Genomic DNA, 24,479 nt, shown 5'->3' on the forward strand with positions numbered 1-24,479 from the left:
ATAATATACAAACCCCCACTATCCCGTATTGCCACAGAATATGCAAGTACGTAATATTCACTACCCTGAAATTAACTGTTAAATACTATGAACTTCTGCTATCCCTTTCTGTACTCGCAGGGATCATTACAATACTTTTGACTGACCGAAATCTTAATACCTTCTGTTCCTTTACTTCAGCTATCGTTACAACTCACAGACAATCACAATCGATAACTAAACTCTCTACAACAGCTAATATTCTCTATGTCATAAAGCACTGTTAAGTTTCAAAGCACTGTTAGCACATAAAGCATTGTTAAGTTTCAAAAGCACTGTTAGCACATAAAGCATTGTTAAGTTTCAAAGTTAAAAAATAAAAATGCTGAAAACACCTAAAAAGTAAAACACAATTGCCCGCTTAATACATGATAATACTGTTTCAGGCTGCTATTTATTCATTTCATTTCTTTAAATGTTTTATTTCCTCGTCAATATTGCGCACATCTTTCATTATTTTATTCTTCTTAGCTTCAAACTCGTTCAAAATTATCTTTATTTCCCTATCTTCAACTCCCTTTTTTTTCCCTCTTCCTCTGTCGCCTTTATTTATTGCTTCTACAAAATGAGTACGAGCATGGACTTGTTTGCGGATTGTTTCTCAAGACTACCAGAGAAAGTTACTGAATCAAACACAAATCAGCGTGCTACTATATATATATATATATTTTTTTTTTTTTTTTCAATTATCTGACACACATTCTGCATTGATTGAACCCCACCACCCCTTTTAGATTAGAATTTCCACGAGAGAAAATTACGATCATCATTACATCTCTTAAATCATTGTACCTTGAAGTATCCAAACTCTTTAGCCAAACGTCATTCCAATATTGATCAGCTCTAGAATACTGATTTATAAGTGTTCTACAATTTGGATTCGAACAAAATTTTTGAACTGTCTCACAATTCTGTCTATTCCATCTCACCGATTATTTGCCACTAGTTCTGCTTTAAAAAAAAAATAAAATAAAATAAAATAAAATAAAACTTCCAGGATTTGAAAACAATGTGCGTTATTGTCAAATATTGCTCATTTCTAATTTAATCCCTGGTTAGAAAGTTACTTGACGGCCATTTTTCTTTTGAGTTGCTTTAAATTTGTTAATCTTGCTGCTTCTAAGTTATATTCTCAACTTGCAAATCTGTTAACATAATTCGATTCTATGATAGTGGTATTTATCACAAGAATGTTTCTATTAAAAACTTTCCACATTTCTAGTTACAAAAGAACTTACTTGGTAAGTCGCACTACTGTTTCTTGGAGTTGCTCTAAATCTATCTTCAGCTGTTCAAACTCCACAGTCAGATCACGATTCCTATTTTGCTGGATGTCCAGATCTGAGCGTAAATCACGTTCTACTTCTTTTTGCATATTATTTGATTTCTTTAGCTGCAAGAATAATTCAATAGAACAGTTTACAACATAGCAAACATTTATGTTCAGTTTCTACATATATCTTATTATATTTAAGGGTTAATGATTGTCTAAGCACAATGAAAATTACACTCGTAACAACTGAGAGAGAGAGCGAAGAAATATTGATACACTATGAATTCTGTATTCAAATGTATGTATTAAGAATAAAGTATAAATACCATTTATCATAATTTGATTAGAACAATAACAATCATGACATTTCCTAAAGTCTCTTTCCTTTGCTTTTACTAGTTCCTGTGATGTCCATTAATTTTCAAATACGTAACATTCAAAACACTAGTAGTCTTATTATTCTAAATGGTTCCCACTGATTGTCATTATTTATTGGTTCAAATCAACGAAAATCTGCATTGTCAAGTTCTAGTTTTAATGTATTATTTAATCAGTCATTTTATCAATACGAGTATTGTTCTTGTTAAAATTAATTTAAGTGATTTACCTATTCTGTGTGTGCTCTGCGTTTAGAAAATGACCCATCCTTCATTAGCGATACTGCATTTTATAAAGTTACAAACTGAAATATCCGTTTCTCGCACGCAGAAAATAAGTTTAAGCAAAATATTTTAACCTCCCTATTCCTCTGAAGATACGCCCTTCAATTACGGAACACAAAAACCCAGCTCGAGGTAGGTACTATTTATCTTCCAAACTTTATTTAAAACTGTTCAATTGTTTTTCGGCGGAATGCGATCACAAACAACAGGCAACGTCGATTTCAATGTGAAGAAAAATATTATAGAAAATGACCCTCCTCCCGCCTTAGAACGAAAATTATCAAATCCCTGAGACACGTAACCCTGTATTTTTAATAAGGAGTTTATATGCCGAGTTTCATCCTTCTAATTTGAAGGGCTCGTGAGATGCTGTACTTTTGCTGTAACATAACAAAAACCCAGTTCAAGGTAGCTGACAACTGCATCCAACAATTCATTTCAAACGATTCAGCTATTTTCCCATGATAAGCTTTCTCTCTCTCACACACACACATACACATACACGATCACTTTCTCTTTTATGTATTAGCTGTATTATCAGGCACATAAAATTATTATATTACTTGAGTTCTATCTGAATTGGGACTATTTTTTATTATAAAACACAGTTCAAATAACTCAAACGACTCATTCGTTGTGTTAAGGGCAGCGTCCGATTTTCGTTCATAAACAAAATACTGTTTTTGGTGTTCTTTGAGTCTAGTGAGTATAACATTGTGAACCATTAATGGTATACTGACTTATGAAACATTACGACATCATTAGAATTTTCTTCTTTTAAATCAATTTTTGTGTATCAGTAAACTTTATATATTTAAATGAAAACAAAATTCTCTAACTGTTCTCAATATTAAAAGTGATAACAACAAAAATCAAATATTTCGTCTGGTAGCAACAGACTAAGTCGTAGGCTTAAAAAATGGAGTGTGAAGGTAGCTGTTAATTTCGTATGGTGAAGTAATCAAGCTACTTGTGAGTCACAAGCATTTCTGACACATGAAGGTGCAACAGTGAAGAGTTGCCGTTATTTTTATTTCAAGACATTTGATCAGATATTATCATCAACAAAATTATTAATGAAAAAAGATCCCAGTTTTTATCAAAACTATCTTGTTCTGAGCTCAATTTAGGTTTATTCATTGAATTTCCATCCCTGTCTCGTATTTTGATTTGAGAGGAGGGTCACATGAGTGATCTTACGTTAGATTTCTTCAAGTATTTTGATAAACGTAAGTTAGTTTACTGCTTTCAGTATTCCTGGTGTACTCTCTAATATTGTATATTTATTTCATGGAATATGAAAAATATTTGGAAAAAATGAATGATGATTTGAATAATAATCGTGAAATTTTAAAATCTATATTTTAAATTCGGTTTCAATCAACTGACGTTTGTCAACTGAGCTTCTGTACAAACCAAGAGGATATGCAAAATTCACTTTCTGTTACGTACGAATATACACTATATTTATTGTTTATATATCATTTACAGGATGAACCATTTATCTTCAAACATTTAATCTGATGAAATTCAATGAAACTCTATATACGAATATTGACAGGACATTGTTTAACGTATTCCGTAATAACATCCAATTGAAAGTGTTGTCAACTCAAAGGTATATACATGACTATTTCTAACGAGTAGGAATAAAGTTACAAAAGGTTGAAAATTTTACTTTATCAAAAGATTTTATTTCGAAAAGATGCTTAGACAAGTGTCAGATGTTTTCCAATAAACGTAAAGATTATAACATTTACAGAAATTTGATGGCTCAGCTCATTTCAGAAAAATGAAACATATTAGTAAACTGCTATACTACTTAAAATGACAAAGTTTTGGGAAATTATTTTTAAAAATGTTGTTTTGTCTACTCCTATAACATTACGGTAATAATTTTTGATCGTTGCAATTACAGCAAGTTTTCTCAATACCATAATTCTAATCTGTATTGCAAACTTTACAATGGTTCAGCACATCTCCGGAACGGGTTGATATCAACTTGCTTTAAACGGACTAAAGATTTTTACGTTTATTGGAAACATCTCGTCATTGGATGTAATACTTATCAACACACTTTCACTCAATAAAATTTGTTGAAAAATGTACAATCGTTAATTCCTTGTAACTTCGTTTCTACTTGTTAGAAATAGGTAATTTTATGGTCATAGTATTCAACACTAAGGCACTTTCAATGTGCACTGACATGTCCGTTTCACCTGTGTTATTATCGCAGAGAACTCCAAAATGTCGATATTTACGGATGTTTGTGATACTGTAGCGTCTTTATTAATCAGTTTGTAACACTGAATAATTACTGTTCTATTGTAAGTTTTGTTTAACACGAACATTTTAGATAAAATGAAGTAGTGCCATTTAAAAATGTAACTTTAAATTGAGTTGATAACCTTCGTATTCCAGTGTTATTGCGGAGTATGTCAAACAATGTCCTCCTATCGACAATATAATAGTAAAAAAATTCATTGATTTCCATCAATTAGTTTAAAAATTACAAAGTCCATTCAAAATAAATGATCCATCCTGTTTATAATAGAACTTTGTTTTCTCCTACGATTGCTCGAAATTGAAAGAAGTACTTAACGTTGTTAGTTGGATTTTATAGCGTATTTTCATATTCTTGTAAAAAATTAAAATTAAAATTTTTATGTACTTGTTTCCTAACTTGCTCACCTCTGGTACGGGGGATCCCTGGTTCGATTCGCGGTCACGCGAGTTTGTGGTGAATAACATCGTGTTCATGGGTTTTTTCGGGATTCTTCGATTTCTTCCCACATTCCACCAATTATTTCATAATCATTCTCTTTCATTAATCATCTGTCTCCAAGCCACGCTAGGCCACAATAATTGAATGTAAAGTAGAAATTTTACTTTCGTCTGTTTTCTACTACCTAATATTGTAAACTATGGGCAGTTTTCAGGAAGTATAGCGGTATGTTATCAACAAATATGACGTCATAATGGATTTAAACACACATGCAATGAATGAAGAAGTAGGACAATTTCAAGTCTTGTTTTAGGGTGGGGGAAGGGAAAGCAAAACATTCCAGTAAGTATTTAAACGTTTCTCCCTGGTAGATTATAGGGTGGAAGGTAACTCCTCCGAGAAACTTTCGGAGGTGATTCCTTACATGAAATGAAAGAAAAGAGTTCTAATAAACATGGGTCGAAAAATGTCTCCTTTCAGAGTTATGAACCGCCGAATATTCGAAAAATCACGTTTCAAAATGCCCTAGCTTAGAAACTATAGGATCTATCCCAAGCGGTTTAAGAATTCACACAGGAACTAGTATGCGCTCTGTCTAAATATCCATGTTTCAGAATTCACCGGTACCAGAGAAACGAACGCACCTTTAGTACTTAAAGAAGTATCCCTATACCTCAACTTCCTTTTTAAGTTCGTTTCGCCGATAACGGAGGATGGTAAAACATGGATATTTAGATAGAGCGCATACTAGTTCCTGTGTAATTCAGAATTCACCAGTGAATCGCTTGGGATAGGTCCTATAGTTTCTAAGTCAGGGCGTTTCGAAACGTGATTTTTCGAATATTCGGCATTTCATAATTCTGAAAGGAGACGTTTTTCGACCCATGTTCATTAGAACTTTTTCCTTTCATTTCTTATAAGGAATCATCTCCGAAAGTTTTTCGGTGGAGTTACCTTCCACCCCCTATATATCAAACTCATTCTCCTCCCCCTCTGAATGACACCCTAATATGAGGAACTCGCTACGAACAGGGACTATTATAGACCTTGGTATTCTGTAAGTATCGTACAGATATGTGGCCAAATGTTAATATTATTTTTATAATTATCTTGATAAATGTGAAAATACACTGTAAAATTCATGAAAAGGAGTGGAAAGTTACGTTTTTTAGATATGACAAAGTTGATTTGAGGAGTAAGGGCCTTTAATTTCCTGCAAGACATTACGAACTTATGTAAGAAATTGCTTAAAATTTATTGGTTAACTAAATGAGGGTTTTCAAGTCAAACTCTTAAATGTTTTCTGAGCCTATAGGCCAGTTAATGAAGGGTCGAATAAGGAAAGAAATGATGGAAAGCTGGAACAAATTTTAGTTTCTTTATATAAGTGTCCGTAACAACATACTAATTTTGCACCATTCTACCAGCCCAGATTTGGCCGTCATCTTGGAAAAATGGCGCCAAAAATTAGTTTTTTGTAAATATCTCCCGTAGAAAGCATTTTAGAGCAAAACTTGTTATTACAAAAAACAATTTACATTAAATTCCCTACAAGAAATGTTCTCTTCATTTTTTTCTCTAGGATGCACCGTTTACATGATATCAGCGTGGCAAATTACGCATTTTTCTTTCAGCATTGCTTTGTAGTAGAACCTTAACGAAAATTTTCTGATACTTTTTGTTTTAGTGATTTTTCTTATATAAAATATAAATTAATAAATTTTTTATTCATTGCAGGTGTGACTAAGGATAAGTAATCAGGTCTATTAGATCATCTATGTTCAAAGATGTCAGCTGAAAAATGTTTTATCTGTGAGAAACTTCTCGGTGATTGTGTTACATGTATAGTAAGAGAAAATGGACTTAAAACATTAGTAAACTGCAATATTAAAGTGAAAGATGGAAACGAATGTCAACTTAAGAGATTGACAAGTGTTAACACTTCATGAAAAATGTAAAAAAGTTTTCACAAAAACAAAAAGTAGCAAAGCGTTGCTGTCACTACGTACTTCATCACCTATGCAGAACCCTTAGTTCAGAAGTAGTAAGATTTAATTTTCAAGAAGCCTGTCTGTTTTGTAGACAATATACACTCATGTCTAAAGTTATTGTCGCATGTCTATAACTGTTTTCTTGTAAGAATATAATTTGATAATGATTTTGCAGAGTACTATTAATACTGATACTTTGTGTATAATCGGGAAATGTATAGTTATGGTAAATTTCATAGGAAATGGATTATAAATACGAAAATTAGAATGAGTAAAACAAAATGTTGCTAAGGGGACAAGAAAGTTTTATTTTCGTTTTAGTTCTCATTTACTGCTCTTTTGACATGAAATTTGCCACATACATATCTTTGCCGATTGTATACATACTAACATTGTAAGAAATACTGGGCGAATTCGTTATCAAATTATATTCCTACAACAACATATTTATAGATATGCGACAATAATTTTGGACATGAGTGTACATCAGATGAATTTTTAAAGAGACTGAGTAAAAAACTTGTAAGCGAGTGTGAGAGTATACATCGCGTCGAAACCATTCAAGTTAAAGACTATTATGGAAGCAGCCGACAGAAAAAATGACGACTGGGGCAAAGAAGTTAATATTAGGATTGGCAATGTTCATGATTTAGTTGTTTCTGAAGCCAGATACCATTCTTCACGCATGAAAAAGTTCTACAAGATTTCTTCTGGAATGAAACGTGGTCGTCCAAAAAATAATGTTGTTTCAGATGCCATGGCTTTTGCTTTCAACTACCTTCAAGCTAAAAAGGACGAGTGCCGATTTTCATTCAGTGAAACTTTTCCAAATTATAATGATACACTGCCAACTGAAAAAGCAATAAGATCTGAACTGAAAGAAAATTACTCAGAAAATACTATTATATAAACAAACAACGAATGCAGGGTGCAGAAGAACCGAAACTTATAAGAAAAATGCCTTAGCATATGGTGCACACAGTCCTAACGAACAGAGAACATTAAGAAGATGCTTACTACCATATTCTTGATTACGATGACCGCAAGTCCTACTTGCGATGTGGATGAAAGATATTTTGGTGTGTGAGAAATTGTTATACTTTTTCTTTCCCATTTTGTGCTATTTCCTGTTTTGTTTTTCAAGATAGTAGTATCGAGAAGGCATTTTAAGGTCCCACGAATGAATAAATTAATGTCATTCAAAAATTATCTGCTGATGACTATTCATCAGTTTCGTAACCTGGGATCTGATATCTTCAGCAATTATTTGTCCTTCTGTCATTATGATTCTCAACTTCTCTTCGTTTATATGCTTACGCTTTTGACGATCATACCAATGCATCCGTGAGAATTTTATGCCCTGTATCACGGAAGCAAACTATGTTCTTTATGCTTTTGTTTGTTGGTATAATAATATCTTCTGAGTAATTTTCTTTCAGTTTAGTTTTTATTGTTTTTCTTCAGTTGGCAATGCATCATTATAATTTTGAAAAATTTCACTGAATGAAAATTGGTATTCTTCCTTGTTAGCTTCCATAATAAAATCTTTTAACTTGAATGATTTCGATGCGATGTACACTCTCACGCTCACTCACGAGTTTTTTTTTATCCTGTCTCTTTAAAAATTCATCTGATGTACATTGTCTACAAAACAGGCAGGCTTCTTGAAAATTAAATCTTAGTACTTCTGAACTAAGGGTTATTGGCGTAGGTCATGAAGTACGTTGTGATAGCAATGCTTGTTTTTGTGTTAACTTTTCTACTCTTTTCATGAAGTGTAACACTTCTCAGTCCCCCCTTTTTTTTAACTATACATGTAACACCATCACCGAGAAGTTTCTCACAGATAAAACATTTTTCAGCTGACATCTTGAACATAGATGATCTAAAAGACCTGATTACTTATCCTTAGTCACACCTGCAATGAATGAAAAATACATTAATTTATATTTTATATAAGAAAAATCACAAAAACAAAATAGTATCAGAAAATTTTAGTTAAGGTTTTACTACAAAGCGATGCTGGAAGAAAAATGCGTAATTTGCCACGCCTATAACATCTAAACGGTGCATCCTAGAGAAAAAATGAAGAGAACATTTCTTGTAGAGAATTTAATGTAGATTATTTTTTGTAATAATATGTTTTTCTCTAAAGTGCTTTCCATGCGAGATATTTACAAAAAAAACTGATTTTTGGTGCCATTTTTCCAAGATGGCGGCCAAATCCGGGGTGGTAGAGTGGTGCAAAATTAGTATGTTGTTACAGACACTTATATAAAAAAAAAAAATTTGTTCCAGCTTTCCACCACTTTTTCCTTATTCGACCTTAAATCATTCCTTAATGACTGGCCTACTAACTGTGTTATAAGATTAAGTAAAAACACAGCTTTTAAATTTGTAGGTCAGATAGATTCCCTAGATAAAATTTATTTCGTCAGATTTCTTCGACATATTGTTTACTAATGAAGTTAAATGAAATACAGGTAAAGAAACGGTATGAACTTCAAGGGAAAATTTCATTAACTTCAAATTGACAGCTTAGATAAATACCCGTTAGTACAAAGAAAGTAAAGTCATAAAGATGCAAGAAGAATTTAATTAAAAGATTACTGGAAGTGCATACGTTATGGATACAAGAAAAGATAATCAATGGTATGTAGTTCGTTAAACAATAGTAGATTTCCGAAAGAGATGTGTTAACGATAGTAATAACCATTTGAACAAATGTGCACAGCTGAATAAATAAAATTAAAAAAAAAAAAGTGTCTTTAAGTGTGTATAAATTTAATAAGTAACTGTTGTAAGACCCCATACAAACGAGTAAAGATGGCTGTTCTAACCTGATGGCCATCTGTTGACCAAACCTGATTCCTTCGTATTGAGCGCAAAATAAACTCGCCCCACCTTGATCAGAGCGTCAGACGCGTCTGTCAGTGTAGTGTGTGAATGTGTTTGTTTTTTCTCGCTGGGCCGAAAATCCCACCAAACTTGAGTAGTTTCTGGAAGGGTTATATTGTAGCCCTTTACGATGGAAATTTTAGTGTTTTAATGATCGGGAAATACCATTAAGAACAAAGATTGTGGCATTGACTTGACTTTTTAAATTGAGAATTCTGTGGCCGCAGCGTTCAATTTTCTAACAAAGGGGACGAGAACATGGATGTGCACACAAGCCAGTACAAGCATGTAGGCGAAACATCACAGAATGGCATACAAGAGAATCCCTTGACCCAAAGACAAAGGGGAAATCACGTAAACTTGTCTTTGGGAACTGTCAACTGCATCTTGCGCGAACGACTGAATTTTGAAAAGATGTTCTTCAAGGCTAGCTCTTCACTCTAAAGATGTCAACTGACGGGAACGCAATTGTAACGCTCAGAAGCTGTACAATGAAAACAAAGATGGTAGTATGTCGCTACATTGGATGAGGTGTGGATGTACACTCATGTCCAAAATGATTGTCGCATATCTATAACTGTCTTCTTGTAAGAATATAATTTGATAATGATTTTCCAGGGTACTTTTAATACTGATACTATGTGTATAATCGGGACATGTATATTTATGGTAAATTTCATAGGGAATGAATTATAAATACGAAAATTAGAATGAGTAAAACAAAATGTTGCTAAATGGATATGGGAGTTTTATTTTCGTTTTATTGTTCTTATTTATTGCTTTTTTGACATGAAATTTGCCACATACATGTCTTTGCCGATTATACACATACTAACATTATAAGAAATACCGGGCGAATTCGTTATCAAATTATATTCCTACAACAACATATTTATAGACATGCGATAATAATTTTGAATATGAGTGTACCTTTCAGATTGCGGCAAACCAAGATCTATTATGTACAAAGATAAAGGCGCAAAGCGTTTTACCTAGTATGTCCAAGCATGCAAAAAGACTGTCTTGAAAAAGTTCATCGTGGCTGCTGGCTACTGTCAGCGAGACAAACTGAAGGTTCGTTAAGTAAAAACGAACTGCAAAATCAACTAAGAGTACCATCAGGAGGAGATCCTGACACCGATCTACAAGAGCTATCATAAATGAGAAAAAAAGTACGCACCCATTAAGACAAAGCTTCATCTTACCTCCTCCCCTCCTTCCAAATCGTCCTCGCATTCTACCAGGATATGGAGGTGGTTACTGGAATATAGGCGGTATGTATATTTTAACGAAATACCTGTGAAGTCTCCAGCCTCAAATTAGACTTTTGTGGATTTGGCCTAGGCTTTTGGGCAACATGCGTATGTCAACTGTAAGTGGACTCTGGAAAGATGTTATACAGCAAAATTTTCCTCGTAGTTCTCGAACGGAGTCTTCTGCACTAGAAACTATGTTGCCAGGGCATCGTTTGGAATCAGGGGACAAACATCCAGCACTGCCCCCCACCTGGCACCATAACTATTTGGTTAAGTACAATTTAGCCACATATACGTGGAACAACCTCTGTAGCTTATTAATATAGCACACTCAATACTGAAGTAAACTACATCTATTTTCAGCTTAATACAACAATTGCGTATATGGCTGGTGTGGCGGAGGTCTCGGAGAAAATTTTTAGTTCCACATTCATAGAAGTACAAAAGGACAAAACAGTAGGCAAACACAGAAGAAAAGCAAAGTAAGCAAAAACAAACTTTCAAATTTGCTATTCAAATTATGCAACGTCGTGAGAGTAAATTTAATAATTAGAATATATTTTTTCAATATATTGGGAACACTCGTTCTTGTTACGAATCTTAGGTATAGGAAAATATTACTATTACTAGGAAAATATTACATTAACATTGACAAAATTACTTAGTCATACTACATACAACAGTATTTCTACTTGTTCTCTTTCAGTAAATAAAATATTAAACAATATTACATGTTCATATCTTCGTGTACAATCTTCAAAGTACACATACAAAAAAAGAAAAAAAAATTAAACAAACCTCCTGAATAGCTTGACTCAAAGAAGCGCACTCCATTTCTTTTAATTTTAATTCATCCATCGTATCTTCTAACTTTCTCTTTAGAAGCAGCCCATTCGTCTTTTCTTCCGCGTACTCCTCACCCAGTACTTCCAACTTCTCTATAAGATCACTGATTTGGTTCTCCTGATCTGCTAGTTGCATTACTAAAGTACCAACGTCTGTTGCACGTCTGCCTAAAACCTGTAACAGGTAACAATTCTTTTAAGTGTTATTTAATTGACACAATGATCCTGATTCATGTCATGTAACAAACATGGAGTGTCTGTATTAACTGCTAAAGAAAAATCCATAATACTGTTATTCGGAAGAAAAGGGGTAGAATTCGGTTAGATACTGCGCACTGAAAATTATTTAATATTATATCGTGAATCAGTCTTTTTCACGGCATTAGCCTTGAACAGTGGTCTTCCCAGTACATGTGTAAAACATGGCTTCACTACTCTGTATTTAGTGATACTATTAATAGATTAAATACAGAGCTATTTCGAAAATACAGTAATACAGAATTTTACTGCAATAATTCTCATTCCATATTTATGGAAATGAGTTTGAACGACCTCTGAGGATGTTTTAACCACGGTATGAGTAAAACAACAACAGCAGGCAGAAGCCTGTACATTTGAATAGAAAGTGTCACAGACCGAAGTTCCCTGGATGTAAAGTGCTTCGAAAATAACCTATTCTGGAAGGCTATGGCACAATCTTTTCCGACATATGGTAAAGTAACAGAATAATCAAGAAACGAAGTTCTATGAGGATTTTATCATATTTAAGGAGACAATCACCAATGTGATTAAACGTATCAAGAGTGTACCGCCAAAGCAACCACTGTTCCACAATAGTAAGGACACATCTCAAGCTCAAAGGTACAACGAAAGTGGATTGACAAGTGTGTCTGCTGATAAGCAAGGAAAAACCACACACAGACAACCGTGAAAGGAGTCATTAGCAAGAATTTGCAGCTGAAAGTGAAACTGAGTACTGACTGAGAATGCACTGAAATTGACTGTATGAAAGGTATTTATTAGGTTAAAAAATGGTAATATGTTGTAATCCTTGTCAACCTAACAAGCAGATTTGTGTCTTTATGTACAATTCCAAATGTCAAAATAAATACAACATAATATCAACAGCGTGGTTCTCGAGACGTTCTAACAGCATACATTTATTCTTTGCACAATAATGAAGTGTTATCAAAGATGTACATTCAGTAAGACAAAGCGTTCAATCATACTCCTCAAATAACTGTTCCTTATGTGCCTCGAATGGCAAGTGAAATGGGAATTCCCGCTATATCATATTAAGATACTCTTGTGAAATTTCAGGATATTGCACCGATGAACTTTTCCACGCACAGTCCTTATTTCGTGGAAACTTTGACAAGAGGAATTGGACAAACTTCATCAAATTACTCTCAACAAAAGCCTTCTCCAACGAAAACTGTGGCTTCTGTCTACATTCAGGACCGCCATATAGAACACAATCGCTGGTAGAAACGTCGTTTCAGCCGTAGTGCAAAGCTCCAGTTTTCGTTTCCATAAATGTGGACCGACTCTCTGTACAACAATTTGTAGTTCTATGTGGAACCTGTCATATTTAATAAAAGAACTCAGATTCCACCGATATGACTCTTTAAAATTTACGTTTCGTGGTTATTTAAGACTAATATCATTCAAATTATTAATATTACACAATCGAAATACTATACTAAATGTCATAATCTTTACAAAAATCTTGAAAATAAGTTAGATAATTAGTTGGAAAACGAATTCCAAAATTACTCTTCGCATCATGAATGCAACGCTAAATCATCGTTTACAACAAGTAACAAGCACAGGATTCCACCATTCTAAAATCTAACACGAACGTTGTTTTGTGACCTTTATATATTTTCTGTGCTGAAGTTAAAAACAGACAATTTCTTTCATTCCAATGCTAAACACTTCTATACATAATAAAATTTTCTAAATTAATTGTTGTAGCTTTCCATTGTAATTATCACAAATGAAAAAAGAACGTCCCTCTTTTCTATGGTATGTACAGGATTGGGCTTAAAGAGAGCGACTCCTTGTGTAAGAAAACATCACACTTATAGTAAGCTCTCATTTCTCTCCAAATTTATGCATCAGAATACATTCAAAATAAAAGTTTTACAGTTGACTTTTTGAATTTACGTTCAAGGTATTTACATAAAAAGTTAGCACTAGCTCTATTGTATAAGCAGCCCGTCGGTTTATAAAGCCCTAAAATAGTAAAGCTAGCCATTAGATCCATTATCTGACGGTCTACCTTTTATTATTCTCTTTCCTTTCTATTTTATATTATCCTTTCTTGTATACCTAAAGATCTCTTTCTCACAGGTTAACTCTATCCATGCAAAGACAAACACCGTGTGCGTGGATTTCCTCGGGGTTCTCCGGTTTCCTCCCATTTTTTTCATTCCACCATTTCATTCACTGCTTATCACAATCTCCTTTAGCCTAGCCAGCATAATCGGGGGAAGTAAAACTCAAAGATTTCATTTCTATTCATGCAAACGAAGCGTCTGGTCCATCTTAAGCTTCTGTATTTATTCATTTCTACTTCTTAAGAACGAATACCAGTGTACGGTATATTCATACGGTATTAACCGTGTAAAAGAGAGTTAGTAGATGCCATAAAATAATGAGAAAGATTGGATACTCTTTCTGGATGATTTACAGGAATGCTACAGAAAACGTGTGGAAATGTATATACGAACAGTAGCTTTAAGTTACTTAAAGAACGCAAGGAACAATTATTTAAATATTTCATACTTACTTACATGTTCCCTGAAGACAGATATACTGTATAAACATCTGCCTCCAGAGAACGTAAAGATAAGTGTAGTTTTGACTTTTGTATATACGTATATATGAAAACAGTAAGTGAAGGCACAAAATAGTATATGCTTTCAGGTATCGATGTTTCATCTCACGTTTTGTATTAACAATTTGAAAACTAAATATTTTATTAAAGTGATAATAAATAAGATAAAATAAAAAATCAAATGAATACGAATGAACTATTTAGAAATATTTTTTTGTAAATTTTTAACAAATTTATTTCATTTTGTATTTGTCTGGAATCATTGAATTAAAAAAACTAATTTTAATTTTTATTTGACACAATAGTTTTTTTTAAAAAATAAAAAACTAATCCTACTTATAAAAGACATACATGTCAGTGCGTCATCCTAACTTCTAATAGTAAATACCGGTAGTCACGCTAATAAATCTCAATAGCTGCGCTGCCTGCCTGCCGGGCACCAATAGATGTCACTAGCATGCAGGCAATTTGTATATTTAAAACTACTGTGACGATTTCCAAGGATGTTATAAAATAGAGGATCTGTCCATATGTATCTTCATCCTATTAAATCAATGAAGCCAAAAAACAACCGAGCATCGCCAAGTCTGATTGGCTACTCTCGTTTCTTGCATCGTCTGATTGGCTGCTTTCGTTTCCGCCATGATTGTTGGCTCAAAACATTGCGATCCTATTGGGCAGAGTGGGCAAAGTAGGGGTGGCAAGACTGTGACGTATGGCTTCAAGATTTTGTTGTAAGGGCAGATCCTATATTTTATAAGATACTTGACGATTTCACTGTAACTTAAAAGCTGTATTCTTTCAATTTAATTATTTCAAAATAGGACATGAGTTGTATCCATATTTAATTTGACCATTAATATTTGTATTTTTCTACAATAATTTAATTGCAACTTAAACTGTATTATTTTTATTCGAAAATTGATAGTGAACGTGCTTTGCTGTTCATTACTAAGACAATGGCTGCAGCCATCTGAGCACTAATATTTGTGTAACCGCAAGTTCGCTGCAAACAAACAAAAAAAGCAAGCAAACAAAAAAGTTAAGCGTAACCTTTTCGGGGGCTCTGGGAAAGTTAAACCTGACTAAGTATGTTCTTAATTGCCCCAATGCGGAGCGTTATTAATAGTACAGTCGTGAGTCTTTTTCATTAGAAGAATGACGACTACACTCGAATAACGATTTATTTTCGTTTTGAGTTTGTCCTGCAGCAAGTATGCAAGTACGTGAATGTTGATTGATTACCATTTTTCAACTTTTCTTCCATTTTCTAATTTGAAAGGTTTTTGTTTTTCTTGCCACAATACTGCATTCAAATATGTCAATGAGCAGTGACATATTTAGGATTTTGTTTCGGGGGAGGGGGGATGTTGAGAATCAGTAAGAAGCATTTGTGTTGTACGTATAACGCGAAAAAAATAATAATGAAACTATTTCGGGGAGCTTGAGCCCGATAGCCACCCCCCCTAAATACGCCACTGTCAATGAGTATTCAATCAGCATCACAACATCCTGTTTTATTGACTTAATTATATTATTCTAAGTCAGTTTTTTATTGTGGACCCTGATATAACATTTCATCTGAATTGACAACGATGATATACCACTAGCGACTAGTACTGCTAAGTAGATGAAAAAAAAAAAAAAAAAAAACTATACATGTTTTATCCACTGCGCATAACCCTCGAGATGTTTCATGTGTGTAAGAATACTTCAAGATTCTTGTACTATTCCTTGTCTCAGCAGTGCAGTGTTATGTTACTATAATCCACCGGCGTTCGTATGTGTGTTTCGTTGTCAGATATCGAAGCAAACATATCTAGATCTTAGGGAGTAAAGCTAACTTTGAGGAGTGGGCTCCAGATTCGACACCCATGATGTAAAATCTAATAATCTAGATGACTCATAAACCTAAAATCTTAAATCTAACAACCTAGACGACCCAAACCTAAAATCTTAAATCTAATAAATAAATGACACATAAACGTAAATAAAAGATACAACGTCCTAATAGAAAAAAAGTGACCCAGAAAGAGTTTAACAATGAGAGCTCCAAATTAAGCACAATTTTAAACTATACCATACACAGCGGGTTTGGGCCCTGCACAGTTTAAATAAAATAACATATTAAATGAAAACAATGTATTGTGAATCTAAATTTTTCAACACATACATAAAAGCTAATCTTATTTCTTCAATTTTAATTGAATTTATGTAATGTTTATACATCACACACACTCTTAATGTACAATCATTTCAAAAGAAAACAGATCACTTACTGTTGCATCAAATGGAACTGTCTGCGAACTCAGTTCAAACTGAACAGCAGCCATATCGTAATCGGAAGCCGTACATCTTTCTTCTTGCTCCTGTAGAATTAGTAATTTATGCTTCAGTTCTTCTTCTCTCTCGCTGATGTCCTTACAATATTTCTCTAATTCTTCGATTTTTTTCCTCATTTGAAACACTCGCTCACTTTCCTAAATAGAAATAATATTTACCGTCTCTATTTCTACATTACGTAGTGCACAAAATGTTATGTTATTAATAGCACTAATATTTATATATTGTAACAAGTAAAAAAAATCGTACATATTAATTCAATAGGATGTATGCACAGTTAATTTACGATTTTGCAGTTAAATGTCAAAACCTAAAGATGTAATCAATGCGAAGGAAATAACGAATATATTTACATGTTTGTATATGTACGCAATAAGAATTACTTTGTATAAACAAAGGAGACAGGAAGATGAAAAATAATTTTCGAGTTCAAATCAAACAATGGAAATATCCAATCAATCACTTCGTTCTCTTTGAATATTGAAAAAAATAATTAAATAAATTCGTTTTTATTTTAACTTTCAAATTCTAATAACTTAAAGTCTATTGTAATTTAAACTATTCGCTCCTTAGAAATAAACAGAACTCATTAGCTATTCACATAAATTCTTAACAACGAAAGAGTATTTGATTTTATTATTTCACAGCGAGACTGAACCTCATCGAAGACATAATGAGGGCAACTACTTGTCAATTTAGTACAATGTAAGTTTACATATTAAGTTTTCTTTTCTCTTCTTTTTAAACATAGTTACTGTACTACAATAAAGAGAGTGTTCTAAATACTCTTACGTTATTCGTTACTTTTGGACTTCAATCATTTTAATCTCAAAATGCTGAGAAGATATTCTCGTATTATGAAATCACATAGTAAGGTACCATTATTAAGATTTGTCTTAATAATGTTTTGATTTTTGATATATGAAAACAATCTACACGTAATTCAGGACATTTTCTTTTCTATTCAAGACTAAGTGTAATTTAATTTCAGATTTTAATTCAAGACAGATCTTAATTTCTGAGAACACGGACCATTTATCTTAGATACATACAAAATAGAGTAGAAAACACTGTTTACAATTGACAAATATGTCAGGAGTAATTCTGACTCTGTAACATGTTACTACATATTTCCCAGATGGAAACATTTCAGATAATGAAATAACTATTCTTGATCTTTCTTTCTTTCTTTCAACCTTCTGAAGATTTAGGCCTGTATTCTTTCGAAGCTTTAATTTTGGCTTTCACTCTCTCTCTCTCTCTCTCTCTCTCTCTCTCTCTCTCTCTCTCTCTCTCTATATATATATATATATATATATATATATATATATATATATATATATATAACCACTAAAATAGCGCAAAATGTACTTAAGCCGACTTCAGGTTTGTGCTTCATCTCTTCTTCTTGAAATTGTAATAACATAATATGTAACAATACATTAATATTTTCGTTATCACAGTGTTAATTAATTACTCAAACAGTATAGTTATGACAAACACTCGTAAAGTAAATGAATATTGATTCACGAAAAAAAAAAAAAAAAACACGTCTTTAAACAAATACATTACACATACTTACGAGGGCGGGGTGAAAAGTTATCGGTCTGATCCACAGATGGCCCTCCAATCAGCAAAATTTTATTGTTCTTCACTGGGGGCGCTTCTCAGTTGTTCGTCTAACAAGTATCAACTTGTTCTCTCAAGTAGTTTGTGTACAGGCATTGTTGCAGTTAGACGTCTTGCGTGTTAGTTGTGAAAATGGATAAACTTGAATATCGTAAGGGTATCAAATTTTTCGTTTTGGATGGATCAACTCCTACTGAAATTCATCCGAAGTTGACAAAAGTTTACAGGGAATCTGCTCCTTCCATGTCAACCGTTAAAAAGTGGGCAGCTGAGTTTAAACGTGGTCGCACATCCCTCGAAGACGACACACGTGAAGGAAGTCCGAAAACTGCAACCACACCGGAAACAATCGAAAAAGTGCATGATATCGTGTTGGACGACAGGAGAGTGAAGGTGAGTGAGATAGCTGAGAGTGTGAGGATATCGGAGGACCAGGTGCGAAACATCTTGCACAAAGAACTAGGGATGCGAAAGCTCTGCGCAAGATGGGTGCCGCATTTGCTGACTGCCGACCAAAAGCAAATGAGAAAACGATTTTCGCAGCAATCTTTGGACCGAAGGGATCCGACCGATTTTGTGTGGCAATTTGTGACAATGGATGAGACAAGGGTTCACCACTACACGCCAGAAATGAAACAGCACTCCAAGCAGTGGGTGGAAGCCGGTGGTGCAGCGCCGAAGAAAGCGAAGACGATCGTATCGGCCGGAAAGGTCATAGCCAGTGTGTTTCGGGATGCGAAAGGGATCCTGTTAATTGATTACCTTGCAAAAGGGAGAACAATTACAGGCGAATATTATTACAACCTTCTTAACCAGCTGGATGCCAAAACTCACAAGAAAAGGCCTGGCTTGAAGAAAACCGTGTTTCACCAGGACAACGCACCTGTGCACAAGGGTGCGTTGGCGATGGAAAAATTGCGGGATTTGGGGTACGATTTGCTCGGCCATGCCCCATATTCTCCTGATTTGGCACCATCGTACTTCTATCTGTTCCCAAACTTCAAGAAATTTCTTTCTGGGAAGCGCTTCACATCGAGTGAAGAAGTTGAGAGGGTCGTGGATGACTATTTTCACAACCTTCCAGACTCTCACTTTCGGGAAGGAATACTGATGTTGGAGAATCGCTGGACCAAGTGTATTGAAGTTGAGGAAGATTATGTCGAAAAATAAAATCATTTTTCAACTCAAATTCGCAGTCTTTCATTGTCAGGCCGAGAACTTTTCACCCCGCCCTCGTATTTTAATAAAATAAATCGAATTTCTTCTTCACCTAAATAACTTACAACTAGTATTAAAATCATGCTGAAAATAATTTGTATTAGTTTCATCAGTAATACTATTAATATATTAATTGCATATCAAGATCAACGAAAAATCATGCCATATACGAGACATCAAATTCAAACCACAATTTAAATTTTGATGTCTAAGTAAATTAAATACTTGCATTAATATAACGTATTAATTATTTTAGAAAAAACACATCCACTTGCTTGAACACAACATGCGACGTTTAGGACTCTAGATCTACTTTAAGATCTCGACCTACAGGTATTAGGCACGGAAACACTACACGCACACACACACAAAGTCAAATACCTCGACTTTGTATTCCATTTCCAGCATCTTAGCACGAGCTTCTGCATCACGCAATGCTTTTTGTAATCCATTACTGGTTTCTTGTTCCAATTCTAAATTTTTCTCTGCAGTTGACAGCTTATGTAGCAACTTACTCATGGATTCTTCGGCTTCAATTAACTGTTGCTCAAGAGTTTGTTTTTCTTTTCTCAATATATCTAAACGCTTTGGAAATTGTTGAAGAAGAATGCTAACAGGACTTGGAAGAGTTGATTCCACTGGGCTTGGTTTCCGCTCGTCCTCCTCATCACTAATATCACTATCTAAATCATGAGGAACATTATAAGAAATATTCTCTGTGAGAAATGTTGGGTTTGAGATCAAAGCAAATGTAGGAGTTGAAGGTGGTGTGATAGATGGAGACATTACGGTTTCACGATATGATTCTATCACAGTAGGTAATCGAATTGATGGTAGGATTGTAGGTAATGGTGGTGGTGATGGTATACTACTTGTACGCTCTAAAGATTCGACTACTGAGGGCAAACGAAATGATGGCATTATTGATGCAAGAGGTGGAGGGCTAGGAACTGATACTTCAACCTCTGACGGAGATACTGAAGTTGAGGAAGTTACCACAGAAATTGAAGACAGAGGTTGTCCATCATAGATCTGTGTTGTCGATGAGGTCACACTTTCCGAAATGGGATTTGTTATTGGGATATCACTACAAGATTGAGTGTCGTTATAATCAGGTCCATGTTGATTTGAATTAATCGAACTATTATTTGGAATAGAAGTGTCTGGCTCTATAGATACGTGATCAATGGAAGTTAATGAATTATCTCCATCCTGGGAAGATAAATCATAAATTGTCCCAGTCTGATCATTCTCAACTTGAGTGTGAACACGTGGCTCTGTACCAAAGGTATGTTGATGCTGTGATTCTGTAAACGTTGAATCATCATGCGAATCTAACTCTGGGATTCCGCATACATTTGAATTTTGATTCGTGTTATCGTTATCATGTACGTTAGATAAAATATGAGGCGTATCTTCTGTATCACTAGGAATACCCTGAACGTCTTCACTAGATGCTACTCCGTCATAATGAGACGCGAAAGCCTGTTCACTAGGTTCCGGAGTATCGGTATCACTGGAACCATACTGTTCATGAAGTTCTTCTAGTCTATTGGACAACACGTAGCTTTTAGTAGTTGTCCTCACAACCTTTTTGAAAAGCATTTTGCACTCTTCCTCCAGACTTTTCAGTCGCTCAGCTCTTGCGTCTAACATTTCTTCCATACCTACTGCTGCTGAACTTCCACCGACAGCACCTTCGGCTTCTTCATCTTCTTCACGTGCACCTTGTGATGATTCATTCACCGGAGATTCACAATGCATATAAGGGGGGAAAGCAACGTCCTGGACTGGAGCTGGAGAGCACGGAGCAGAAGGGCTTGGAGATGATGCTGGACTATGTGATGAATGAAGAGAATCTGGAGTTGCGGAATAACGTCGAGATGAAGGGCTATTTATGGATACTGGACTTTCTGGTGTTGAAGGAAATCGCATACGTTCTGGGTGATATGATCCTTGCACAAGCGATGCTTCAGCTTCCGTTTCTGGATTGTCATCATTATTTTTTTTCGGTTCCAATTCATCACACGACGACATACTTTCATCATCACCTCTGTCATCTGAAAATCCACTCTCACCCGACATGATGTCATTAGAATTCTGCTGTTTACGAGCAGCGAATTCATCTCTCAGACTTCTCCATTCCTGCTCAGATTCAATGTTTTTCTGTCTAGCTTGCACCCATTTTTCTCGACAATACTCTAATTCTTCTTTCAGTTCATTCAAAAGCTTTCGCTTCTGCTGTAATTCGTAACGTAATATTTTCTCCGAAGTATGTAGATTTTCGTATTGGGTCCTCATCTTGTTCACCAAACCCCAAGTCTTCTTAAGTTCAGTAGAAACAAGAGACAACCGCCTCTCTTGTTGATGAAGTTTACTTTCCAACTGACCATTTAGATCACGTAATTTTGTTAAATCTTTTTGAAGAGATTTTTTCTCTAATATAAGATCTTTTAATTTAATAAATGTCTTACTTACACTAATTACTAACTTGGGTCCGTACGGTGTATTTACACTTTTGTAACAACTATCTGCACCCTCGACTGTTTCCGACGGAGTGTTGTCATTCATTAAATTTACTAAAATGTTCCACACTTTTGGTAAAGTTGTTGCTATTTGTTGAAGCTCCGTACCTCCTTCTTTCTTGTCAGAGATGTTTTCTACTGCATTTTGCAACAGTTTTAACTTATCGAAATCCAATTCAGTTTTTCCGAGTTCCGCGAAGAGATTATTTAACATTGTTAACTGACCAGCCAAAGTTTTATTTTCTTCCAATGAAGAATTCAGCTGAGTTTGTAAATTTTTAACCATGCTTTCATGTTCACTAAGAAGAGTTTCTAGATAGTTTGACTGACTCTGAAGATCAGAGCATCTTTTTTGATTTAATTCAACTTCTTCAATCTTACTTCTCATCTCTTCCCTCAACTTTTTATTTTCTTCAGCCAAACAATTCATTCTTCCATCATACATTCCTTTCAAAATATTAATATCATGAAGTTGTTTCTCGTACTCCCTTTTAAGATCTATATTACTTTTCTCAGTATTATCCATTTTAAACGCCAGCCAACTCCTTTTTTCTTTCTCTTCCTGCACTATTTTACTAACTTTATCGAGATCATCTTTTAATTGTGTAACTTCATTGTTACGAATTTCTAGCATTCGTTTGGTCATAGACACTATTTGTTTTAAAGAGGAAACCTGATCTTTAAGTCCCTTAGTACACGCTTCAGCCTTATGACACTTGTCAAGACTTTCTGCTAAAGAATGACTCACCTGGGCAATTTCTTTCCTGAGGTCATCATTTTCTTTTAATAGGTTTGTCACCTGCTCTTGAAGTGGATCACTCTCGTGTGTTTGATCATTTCTTGTCCGCGTACCAGTTAGGTCTAAATTCTCACTTTGAATATATGTCACTGCTGTTTGAGTAGTCTTCTCATCACTGCTGATTGTCCGAACACAACTATGTTTGTTCAATGCTTCCAAATTGGCACTAAGTTCACTGCATTTTACTTCTTCAGATTTTAACTTGTCTCTCACAACCTGAAGAGAATTTTGCAATTGTTCAGACTCTTGTTTCTCTATACGAAGGTCCCTTTCCAACTGAACAATTTTCAACGCCAGAGTCTCATTTATTTGCTCCTTCTCTTCCACTTTCATATTAATATTCTTCAATTTTCCAGACTCACTTTTCAATTCTTCTATTTCTTCCTTTTGCTTCTCACACTGATGCGTTAAAAAATTAATCGTTTTCATTAATTCTTCCTCTCTCTTCAGCCATTCCTCTTCTTTATCAGAAAGCTTTCCTCTATCTCTATCGCACTCTGCTTCTGCATCCAGACCTCTATCTTCACAAACAACCTGAAATGATATATTTTTATTATAAATAACTCATGAAATACGATAGACAATTTGTTTATAAAATCTTAATATACACACATAATCGCACATTTCTCTGTATCCCAATCTAAAGTATTCTTCTTCGAAAAGAAATTTATGTATAAATTCAGTTACTTCACTATTCTTGATATACTTCGGCATACTATACTAGCTGAAAAATAAACATTATAGGGACCTGAACATTTCGTTTTACCGACAACAACGAACAGCTGCAGAAGGCAAAATAAATCATACAAATACGTTTAGAAACACTGAAGAGGTAGTATTTTGTTGTATTTAAAATACCGTGAATATAGACCGTTTGTTAGAATAACACCGAATTTTATCTAATACACTAATAAAACCGAGAAAACATCATTATGCTGTTAAAACCTAGTGCAGAACATGTTGAAGCACTAACAATTTTGTCCTTCAAGAAGTGTAGATAGAAAAGAAATTGCATGTTCGGTATGAAGTGAAGCATATAAACCCGTTGTGCTCTACCGACACTCCAGATGTCTTTCTAGAGCATTTGAGTACAAATTCGCTACACTTAATACTCAGAACGTCACTGTTGGCCAGCATCCATACCTGGCGATTATGCAACCACACACAACGGGCATGAAGGTGTCCGCCATTTTGTATTTATTCCAGATATCGACTTAATACAAACGAATTATTGTTACCTGGTAGAAATCCTATCAATTCATATCCATTTAGATCAATTTTCATTTGGCAGATTATCCGGTACTCCCTACTTCATCTGGGTAATCCCTTGCGCGTGCATGGTAGGATTGTGAAACATGCAAAATTCAATACTTCTTCAGTGAATTTTTTACCTGCCTTCTTTACGTTGGATAGTTTCGGAATCATTGGCGTCCG

General features: G+C 34.4%; 1 protein-coding gene across 1 annotated transcript in view; it reads right to left on the minus strand.

The window, feature by feature from the left end:
• The window catches only part of LOC145678504 (uncharacterized), a 278,047-nt gene that overhangs the window by 21,053 nt on the left and 232,515 nt on the right, over positions 1–24,479 (minus strand). Inside the window, exons 9-12 of the mRNA XM_081748724.1 lie at positions 20,103–23,579; positions 16,811–17,011; positions 11,643–11,864; positions 1,278–1,432 (exon numbers count right to left, since the gene is read on the minus strand). Of these exons, the coding sequence (XP_081604850.1) occupies positions 1,278–1,432; positions 11,643–11,864; positions 16,811–17,011; positions 20,103–23,579 (4,055 nt within the window). The remainder of the gene's footprint in view (positions 1–1,277; positions 1,433–11,642; positions 11,865–16,810; positions 17,012–20,102; positions 23,580–24,479) is intronic.

This window comes from Thermobia domestica, chromosome 2 (genome assembly GCF_964235325.1).
Source record: "Thermobia domestica chromosome 2, izTheDome1.hap1.1, whole genome shotgun sequence".
Lineage (NCBI taxonomy): Eukaryota > Metazoa > Arthropoda > Insecta > Zygentoma > Lepismatidae > Thermobia > Thermobia domestica.